This window comes from Vidua macroura, chromosome 10 (genome assembly GCF_024509145.1).
Source record: "Vidua macroura isolate BioBank_ID:100142 chromosome 10, ASM2450914v1, whole genome shotgun sequence".
Lineage (NCBI taxonomy): Eukaryota > Metazoa > Chordata > Aves > Passeriformes > Viduidae > Vidua > Vidua macroura.
In genome coordinates this window covers 55,093-65,230 of record NC_071580.1, presented here as the reverse complement: position 1 = coordinate 65,230, position 10,138 = coordinate 55,093, and the positions used below count along the sequence as shown (strand labels likewise).

The window sequence follows — 10,138 nt, the reverse complement described above, 5'->3', positions numbered from 1 at the left end:
GCTCCGGCACAGGTATCCTCGTACGAGGTTCCGTGTGCCCTTGGCGTGACTCAGTTGCTGGGTGAGCACCCCCAGGAATCCTCCGCCATGGCAGAGCAGTGCCGTACACTGGTGGAACTCTCGAGTGGGAGGAGAATCTGGAAGTGATCCATGAGGAGTGTGAGACGGAGGACTCACACCGGGAACGGTGGCTTCATAAATGGAAGACCTTGCTGACGGGTGTTTGGTCGGTGGTTTGTGTGTGGAGCAGCTTTCACTTGGGCACGGCTTGGAGCTGCTACTGCCGGCAGGAGCATGCCTAATGCATTAGGCTACTGAAACCTGGGTTCTTCTAGTCTCCCAGCATCAAAAGCAGACTTTTTTCGTATTTAAATACAGCAATTCTTTCTTAATAACCAAGAAAAATTCACACCCAAACCATCAAACCCCCCCAAGCAAAAGCCTAGTTATTTCACAGAATATTCCCAGTTAGAAGGGACTCACAAGGATCACTCTTAGCTAAATGGCCTATATGGGGATTGAAACCACAACCTTGGTGTTGTTAGCACCATGCTCTAACTGTCTGGGCCAGCACTTTTTGCACAAGCCAAATGTCCTATGATAGACCTGCTTCCTTGTTTCTCTAAAGCTCTATTCATGTGACCATACTAGTAAAGATTATTAGATTTTTTTTTTTACTATGCTAATGTAGGAAGGTAAAAATTACTGTGTACTTTTAAAGCACGTAACAGATCCGCTACCAAAACCTGCAATCTCAAATTGTCCTTCCTTCATGAATACACACATTAATAGTGAAGAAGGAAAAAAAAAGCAGCAGTATAATCTTTGGAACTTTATTTGGAAGCGTATTTGAAAACAAACAAACAGAGTTCTGCAATTTTTTTGGTAAATAGGTTTTTTCCAGGCTTTAGTTTTCTCAATATTCATCTCCTTCTTCAGCCTCTGCTTCTACTGAGTCTAGGCCAACTTCTTCATAATCTTTCTCAAGGGCAGCCAGGTCTTCCCGGGCTTCAGAAAATTCTCCTTCCTCCATCCCCTCCCCAACATACCAATGCACAAAGGCACGCTTAGTATACATGAGATCAAATTTGTGGTCGAGCCGAGCCCATGCTTCTGCGATAGCAGTTGTGTTACTCAGCATACACACAGCCCGCTGCACCTTGGCAAGATCAGCACCTGGCACCACAGTTGGAGGCTGGTAGTTAATGCCCACCTTCAAGGAAATAAATGAGAACTTTCCTTAGGAATGCCAAGGCTTAAAGACTCCTTTCTGTTAACAAAAACCACCATGATTACAAATAAATAAAAAAGCTTAGTTAATTTGGTACTTTATCAAAATATTTAACAGGGACATTACAAGATTGTAGCATGACTGTCACCTCTGAAGACTACACAATTCCTGTCACTTAGATATCGAGTACTTAAAAGGCTACATACCTTGAATCCAGTTGGGCACCAATCCACAAACTGAATGGTACGTTTAGTCTTGATAGTGGCAATGGCTGCATTGACATCTTTGGGCACAACATCGCCTCTGTATAACATGCAGCAGGCCATGTACTTGCCATGGCGAGGGTCACATTTGACCATCTGGTTGGCTGGTTCAAAGCAAGCATGGGTAATTTCAGCTACAGATAACTGCTCATGATATGCTTTTTCAGCAGAGATGATAGGGGCATATGTTACCAAGGGGAAATGGATTCGTGGGTATGGAACCAGGTTAGTTTGAAATTCTGTCAGATCTACATTGAGGGCTCCATCAAAACGCAGTGAAGCTGTGATGGATGAAACAATTTGCCCAATTAATCGGTTTAAATTGGTGTAAGTAGGACGGCCAATGTCCAGGTTACGACGACATATATCATAAATGGCTTCATTATCTACCATAAAGGCACAGTCTGAATGCTCTAATGTTGTGTGGGTAGTTAGAATTGAGTTGTAGGGCTCCACTACAGCAGTGGAAACTTGTGGTGCTGGATAAATTGCAAACTCCAGTTTAGATTTCTTGCCATAGTCAACAGATAGCCTTTCCATGAGCAGTGATGCAAACCCTGAACCAGTGCCTCCTCCAAAACTATGAAAGATGAGGAAGCCTTGCAGCCCTGTGCACAGGTCAGCCTATAACGAGGTGGAAAAAAATGGGAGAAAAAAAGTTATTGATAGTTTTGGAGAAATCAGTATTAAAATAATCATTCAAAAGCATTTCTGTCATAAGTTTGCTGCTTTTACATTGCTATTATTTAAAAATCAGTGTTCTTGAAAGGTCCTGGTTTAACTGATTGAGTTTTTATTTAAAGGGGGTATGGGACACACCAGGAAATAAAAGGTTTATTTTATTTTGAAAAATTAACTATGCACAAAATTGTTAACGAAAAAACAGCAAACCATCAATATAGCTAGCTATAGAGCTGTATCAATTATTTTAAATACGAACTTGCAGCATGAATCCTTACCAGTTTGCGAATGCGGTCTAGCACCAGATCAACAATCTCTTTTCCAATGGTATAATGGCCTCTGGCATAATTATTGGCTGCATCTTCTTTCCCAGTAATGAGCTGCTCAGGATGGAATAACTGCCTATACGTGCCTGTACGTACTTCATCTACAAAAAACCCCAAAATACCACATCATAAATTTGATCTCTTCAGTTCTGCGCGTGCTGCCTAGTGACTGCACACAAAGCACACGTGTCAAAAGAGTGTAGACAGCATCTCTGACTACACACAGCTTGTCTGACTAGTCTAAGAAATTGACACAACTTCTGCTCCTTTTTTCAGGGTAAACATCAGGCACACACAAAGCAGTATTTGTACTCAAGGAACACAGAGATCACTCAGAAAACTACATTACAGGTACAGACACAATACTGGATAGCACTCAAACAAAACTCCAGACTGCAGTGCAGTGCAGCAGTCTGGAAAGATGTTCCAGATAATAAAAAAGTTTTCTTGTTTTCCGGATATTGTTACCTGTAGACCATTATTTAATTTCTTTCAAATAACAATAACCACAAATGTCAAAAGAGCATCCAGACACGTTTTAAAATCTATAGTGTTCTAAACAAACAAAAAAAGACAGTAGGGAATCCGTAAAGGATCCTCACTTTTTCACTTAAGATCTTTAATGTTGGGTACATACCAACTACGGTTGGTTCTAGGTCTACAAACACTGCTCTTGGAACATGTTTCCCAGCTCCTGTCTCACTGAAGAAAGTGTTAAATGAATCATCTCCACGTCCCATAGTATTATCACTAGGCACTTGACCATCAGGCTGGATCCCATGTTCAAGACAATACAATTCCCAACATGCATTGCCAATCTGAACACCAGCCTGGCCAACGTGGATGGATATGCATTCACGCTGCAAAGTAAAAAGAGAATGATAATGAGACATGGAGCTACCTGCCCATGGGTTGTTTCTTCCATGATCTTTCTCTGCTGCAATATTCCCTGGTTGCCCTTAAGTGACAATTTAAGATAACAAGTTGTTGGCTGCTGGCAAGACACTACTCACCTTTGCTGACCTGCACTGACTTTGTGAATACTGGAAGATCCTAAAGACAACATAGTCCCTATGAACACATGGGTGAATACAAATTCATTATCCCTTACAATGCTGCATATATATTCCATCTTTAATATTCAGCCTAGTCTCTTTTTACTCTTCTTTTAGTTTTTGGAAGACCTCTTTATATAATATCCCCCCAATTTCCTTCACTTGTTACCACACCATATACTGGGTAACTGTTGCAAGAATCTTTCCTGCAAAGGACCATTCAGTACATTTCCCTTTATAATAAGCATACCAGTATCTAAGCCCTAGCAATTAGTACATCTTTTTTTCACACATATTCCTGTGTGAAATCATCTTAAGAGTCCCAATCAAATGTAATCTGCCCCCTTTAAGCCAGCTCCTTTGATTCTAAGCAATAGTGCCATGTATGTTTAATCTCCCAATACTTCAGTTGCCTTACACCTGAGATGGAAATAAGCCGCTTTTCTAGTTTACTGTTAAGAGTGTATCTAGAAAAAAGCAGAGCTGGAAAAGAAAAAGCAAGGTGTCTGGGCTGCTCTTTCTCGTTTCCTTGACAGCTTCGTCAAATTCCACAGTCTCCGCTCCACCCCCGCAGATCCGCCGCGAGACTCGCGGCGCCCACCGGGCCCCTCACCGCCGCCGGCCACACCCCCTCCTCTGATTGGCTATGCCCAGGGAACGGCTCCCGGCGCGCGCCGCCCGGCCCGCCCCTCACCACCGCCAGCCACACCCCCTCCTCTGATTGGCTATGCCCAGCGAGCGGCTCGCGTCGCGCGCCGCCTGGCCCGTTCCTCACCGCCGCCGTCCCTCGAGCACGCGCCGTGCCCTCTACGGCTTCACGCGCCAAGGCGGCCCAAAACCGGCATACAGATCAGGCCGGCGGCCACCATGCCCTGTCCCGCTATCTCCCCGCCGCCTCGATAGAGGTTTCAGTCCGTCCCTCGCCTTTTTGCGCGGGAGGTGCCTGCTCCGAACCGACTTCCTTTGCACATATCTCGTCTTGCTAGCTATAGGCCGGTTTCTATGCCTTGCCTCCCCTAAAGTTAATAAGCTTTCATACTAATTTCTCTCCTTCTCCCCAATCTTTCTGCCTTAGAGCTACCACGGGGACTTCAAGCAGAGACTGCCTGCGAGTCCTGCCGCAGCACGTGCAGTCATGAACTCCCCTGAAGTGCCGCAACAGAAGCGGTCCCAAACGCCCTTTCTCCCCCCGCAGCCACAAGGATCCCGTCTCCCAAACGCCCTTTCTCCTCCCGCAGCCGCAAGGATCCCGTTTCCCACCATGGTGCCTCGTTAAGGTGACGAACTCCGACTGCGCCACAATACGCACACCGCCGCGACCGACCAGCACCAACTGCCGACCGTTAACGGCTGCGCACCCCGGCCTCAGGTGCTGGCTCCCCATTGGCCATTACCCGCGCGGACTGGGCGCGAGGGAAGGCCTCTGATTGGCCGAGGGCGCTCTTCTGCCGGCGAGGGGGAAGACTGCCACGAGGCAGGGGCGTGACCGGGGGCGGGGCTTGAGCGCGCGCGGCCTCTCCCCTGGAGGCGGGAAACGGGCGCTGGGTGGCGGGGCCTGCAGGGACGACGGACTGGGAGCACAGTGCTGAGCTGGCTTCATATGTCAACGTGATCTGTACTGGTGTGGTGATATACATGTACTACTTCCTGTAGTCTCTCCTGATAGTAAAAGGATACAGATCTCCTTTCCCAAGGGAGATTTATTTGATAGAAATACACAACTGGAGTGGTATTGTAATTACAGTGCCACTCTATGAGTAGTGAGCATACTTTCCATTCCCTGCTTTTGACTAGGCAGATTCACTTTGGCACTTCTGGAAATTGTGTCATTAACTCCTCAAACCAGCTGAGGAAGAGGGAGGACACGTGTCTTTTTGCTTACATGCTCAGAATGAAATATTAGTAAGAATGTCAAATAAAGTGCCAAATAAAGAGATCTATTGCTCTTGAAATAAAAGAATACTAGGGTATTCCAAAGAAATAGGTCAAAATATAACATCTTCACCCCTTTGAACATTAGTGTTATTTACAATTCTTGTAAGACAACAAGGAGGATACCCTTGTTGATTTTCAGGATCCAGAAGACCAATGAGATATGGTCAGAACCTTTTTTAGAAGTTTGTTGTTTATTTTCCTGAAGAATGCAGGATGGAAAAAATATGTGAAAATTGTTCAATAATTATTTAGAGCTTAATTATTAACTAAGTATGTCTTGAATTTCTTTACTTAAAATATAAAGCAATCTTAACTATAAATAGTGTCACATCCATAGTATTGTTGCTACTTGAACAGCTGCCAGAGGAAAATTGCTTATTCCCGTTAGGCATTGTGTTGCATACTTATTTATCACTGAGCATACTTTAAGTTCTAAGTACCGCTTTTCCAAGTAGGATTACTCTTAATATATTTTGAAATGTTGGGCCAGAATTTTCTGTAGTATGGGGCACCTTGTATTTTTATGTATTGTAGGCTATATCCTCACTGTGTATCAAGTGTTCTGATTGCATTTTGATCAATGGAACTGTTTTGAAGCATGAGAGATCAGAATTTCCTGTATGGAAATCTCTGGGTTTAAATATGTTTCTGTATTTGCAAATGATAAAACTCCTGAAGAATTGCGTGAGACATTAGTGAGTAAAATTAAGTTGGTTCTGAGCTCTGGTTCAGATGAAGAATGCACAGTTTGCTTGGAATCACTGACTCTTCCTGTGATAACACACTGTGATAACGGACGTGTGTTTTGTAAAGCATATATTTTGAAGTCCTCAGAAATGAAGAAGTTGGTTGTTCTATGGTTAAAAGTAATTGTAATAGCAATTCAAAAGCAATGAATTGCTATCACCAGGAGCTATTGTTCGTTTAAATTGTGAAGCGTGTAAACCTAGTTATCATCTGGCTTGTAAAAACTATTGGCCTGAAGTCAATCTATGGAGGGAGTAGCTGTCAAACTGAACAGTGGTAAGGTCTGTCAGTATTTTCAAAAGCTTGTTCTGTAGTTCTTACTTTTTCCCTGGGGTAAAAGTGTGCAGCATTGTATGCCTCCGTATGGCTGGCTGCCTCTTTACTGTTTGTATGTGAGGTGATGCACATCATATATATTGCTGAGCTTAAAAGAGACCAAAGCTGTGTATTGGAAGTTGACTGTTGAATTAAAATCATGTCTACACTCCTTTTTCCGAGCTGATAAACTTGGACAGTGAAATAGCTGTCTTGCTAAAGGGCCATCTTTATGTCCCTTCTCTGGGCTCTATGCAGAAAAAGCTTGTGGATGAATATACTTGGATTGCTCTTTTGAAAACCATAATATTTTTTTTTTCTTGTGTGCTTCTAAGATATACTTTTCCTTTTTGTTTGCCCTTTTTAGGGCAATATAATGGCATGGTAGTCTCACCATCTGTATCCAGTGCTGCTGCATTTACGCTTGGGAGTTGTTCTGACTCCACCTCAGAATAGAGCTGCAAACGTTAGCACAAACCTGGCTGGTGCTCTTTATTAGGAACAAGCAGGGAGGGACAAGTTAGTCCCTGCTTGTCCATAGTCAGTCAACCTAAGACAGAGGTGGAAAGGGTGCTCTGTCTGGCTTCTGGACTGACATTGTTCCATTGCCAGATACACAAAATTCTGATGCAGCTATCCCACTCTCTAGAGTTTCTGATAAATTTGAAGGAAACTAGTGAAGGAAAGAGTACTTGCAGAGATATTTTTCCAGTGCAGAGATTCTTGATGTGTTTGTAGCAGTCAGTGTCCCTACTGAACCTTCTGGTGCTTTTAACATGGAGAGAAATAAACTGGGTTATGATGTGATGGAATTATCATCATTATATACTAGTTGACTGTAAAGTCAAGTTACTTACTATGTTTTGCCAAGAAAGGACCATGGAATCTCCAGAACTACTGCCTTTGTCCAATCTCATGTTGGTCTATAAATTGCTTTCACAGTAGTGAAGTCTGAACAGAGGTGGGTGTGGGTTCTACTCTTTTGAACTATCATAAGTTTCTAAAACAGTGAGTGAATAAGCTTTCTTACCTTCAAAATGATTCCTGATTGCCAAGGAAGTTTTTGCAGCTTTTAGCCAAAACTCTGACATCTAAACATGCATCTAAATTCCAAAGTTGACTCTGACATGCATCTAAAATCCAAAGCTGGGGAATTCACTGTGATAGGTAATTCCAGATGATAGCTATTTGTACTAGTACTGCATTTGATCTGGTAGTTTCTGTGGCTGAATGGTTACAATGCAATTCTCTCATAGTAAATAACATGGGAAAGTACTTTAGGTATCACCTTGTAAACAAAGGAGACCAACAAACTGCATACCCTCTCCCCAAAGCAACTTGGGTTCAAGAAGGATTCTTCCAGACAAGATAATGGTTTCGATTATTAATACAAATGAGATGTGAAACTGCAAGCACAGAACTGCTGAGTGAAAAGTTTGGCATGTCATGGTGTTACAAACTTGGAAATTGTTTTATCTTTCTAATGTTAACCTAAAAGCATTTACCAAAATTGGAAAAACTTCTTGGTAGTTAACAACTTGAGAGTTAATACTACCTTCATGTCAGTCTTCTGTTGAGACTAAATTTAGAGTTGTGCAAGTAAGTAAAAATCCTATGCAGAAGCCACAATAAAGCTATAAGATCTCTGTAGTAATCTATTGTCTTTGTGTATCAACTGCATTCTTATAAAAGCTTGCCAGATATGCATTCAAACTTCTTATTTTCTTCTTCTAGCTGTTCATTGTGAGACTTTTGTCATTTTCATATGCTTTTACCATAAGTTTTCACTATCTGTGTCGGCAATGTTCAGCCGACTTTTGTGTTTTGTTTATAATTATAGTACTAAAGTGGAGAAGGAATGCAGAAAGATGTGAGCTTTTTTTTTTTTTTTTTTTTTTTTTTAATAAAAAGTCTATAAGTACTGTTAGGAGGGCGTGGTTTTTTCCCAGAAAACATTTTTCAGCTTTAATAGAATTCATTTATTTTGTCTTGTCACTGGAGGATTTTGGGTTTGCTGCCAAATCAGGAATGGCTCATTCATTCACTATGTTTGGGAAGCTGTTATTTCAAATTTGTTTGTGTTAAAGAATCTGTCTCTTGAGAGGATATCTTTATTGCTGCAGTAAATTAATGTATCAGACTATGACTGCCAGTCTCTCTAATTGGCTAGCGAGTCATTCCAGATTAGCAGCCCCCAGTATTCCCCCCCCCCATTATTCCTGTGTTTTGTGAGGTCTGCTTTGTAGCCTCTCTAAAGATGCCTTGGTTCTGTGGCCAGATTTCTATAAAAACAGAGTTACCCAATTTTAAAGGGTTGCTCTATTAGGCAGAAGTTTTTCAAGTCTTGTCATTTTTGCCTCACAAAGTTGTCCATTTGTACAGTGCAAACAGTCCATTATTAAATTTTCTGAGTAGTCCTATGAAAGTGCTATTGTATAAATTTTGCTTTATCTAGAATGTACTTCAGAGAAAAAGGCTTTTGGTGTTAAATTATGTCCCATTTCATGTGTCTGTTGGGGAAAAAGAGAAGATACCCCGTGTCTGGTCCTGACAAAGCATATTTCATCAGACTGCTATTATTTCTGTGCAGGCTTTGAAGAAAAAGGGTAAAAGGTCATTCTTTTGTTTGTAACTAAGAAAGATATTGTCTTTGAAAGATGGTTTATTTTTCTCATATTTTAAATAATCTTACTCTCATAGCCCACATATATCCTTGCTTTAAAACCTTGAGCTATTTATTTCAATATAAATATGCTTAAATTCACTTTTAAGGAAGGCTGGGTATTTATAAAATGTGCAGTGTTTAGGTCATGTTAATGTTCTTGCAAATAAAATATTTTGACTGTCATGTCAGAAATGAGAAAGTGTGTTATAAGAATGAAACCTTGAGGATGTTTTTACATAAATGTATAAAAGGTGCTTTGTAAAGGTGGTATTTATCATTCACTATAAATAACTAGATTTAATACATTTCTTTTAATGTTGTTTGGGCTTTTGCACAGCCAAATGCCCTCTCTGTAGAAATGAGCTTCAAGTAGACAGCTTGGTGGAATGGTCCCCTAGACAAGGAAATAGACTCCAGTAATGGAAAAAAGCCTGATCAGGAGTGGATATCTAGCTCAAAGGTGCATTCTTTTATGTTTTATTTAGGCTTCATTATGGTTTTGTAGAGCATACTCTATAATTGTGTAAATATACTGAACATATTATACATATGGATAACATACTTCAAGTTATTATTTAGCATGTCTAGCCAGCACAGAAGAAAATGCATACTAAAATCACACCACAAACAAACTGCAACTCCCTTGCAGCAGGGAAACAAGACAAAAGGAACACTAGTTGTAATTTGATGCTGATCATTGTTTGTTACATAGATGTGCTTTAATTAAATAAAACTTCAGGTAAAGAGCTTTGCCTTTTGTTTCAGTCTCCGAAGATAGAGCAGATTTATAAACACTGAAACTTATTCAAATCTTAATTTACTTTTGGAAACAAAGTCTAAATAAATCCTTTCTTAAATCTTATTTAAGCAATATATATTCTGCTCTAGAGGGGAAAACTAAATGGGCATATGTTCAATAC

At 41.1% G+C, this 10,138-nt stretch overlaps 1 protein-coding gene across 1 annotated transcript; it reads right to left on the bottom strand.

Annotated features, from left to right (window-relative positions):
- Positions 1 to 819: 819 nt before the first annotated feature.
- LOC128812168 (tubulin alpha-3 chain-like) lies at positions 820 to 4,908 on the bottom strand. The gene is made up of 5 exons (XM_053986413.1): positions 4,817 to 4,908; positions 3,139 to 3,361; positions 2,454 to 2,602; positions 1,438 to 2,118; positions 820 to 1,213 (listed from the first exon to the last, which is right to left on the bottom strand). Exons 1-5 carry the CDS (start codon positions 4,817 to 4,819, stop codon positions 917 to 919), a joined length of 1,353 nt encoding a protein of 450 aa, XP_053842388.1. The 5' UTR covers positions 4,820 to 4,908; the 3' UTR covers positions 820 to 916.
- Positions 4,909 to 10,138: the final 5,230 nt, after the last annotated feature.

What these genes read in the sequence shown, in the direction of transcription:
- LOC128812168 (XM_053986413.1), bottom strand. An exon ending in TAGACCGCATTCGCAAACTG is followed by an intron (nt 2,119 to 2,453) that starts GTAAGGATTCAT and finishes ACCTCGTTATAG; the next exon opens with GCTGACCTGTGCACAGGGCT. An exon ending in GGTGCCCAACTGGATTCAAG is followed by an intron (nt 1,214 to 1,437) that starts GTATGTAGCCTT and finishes ATTTCCTTGAAG; the next exon opens with GTGGGCATTAACTACCAGCC.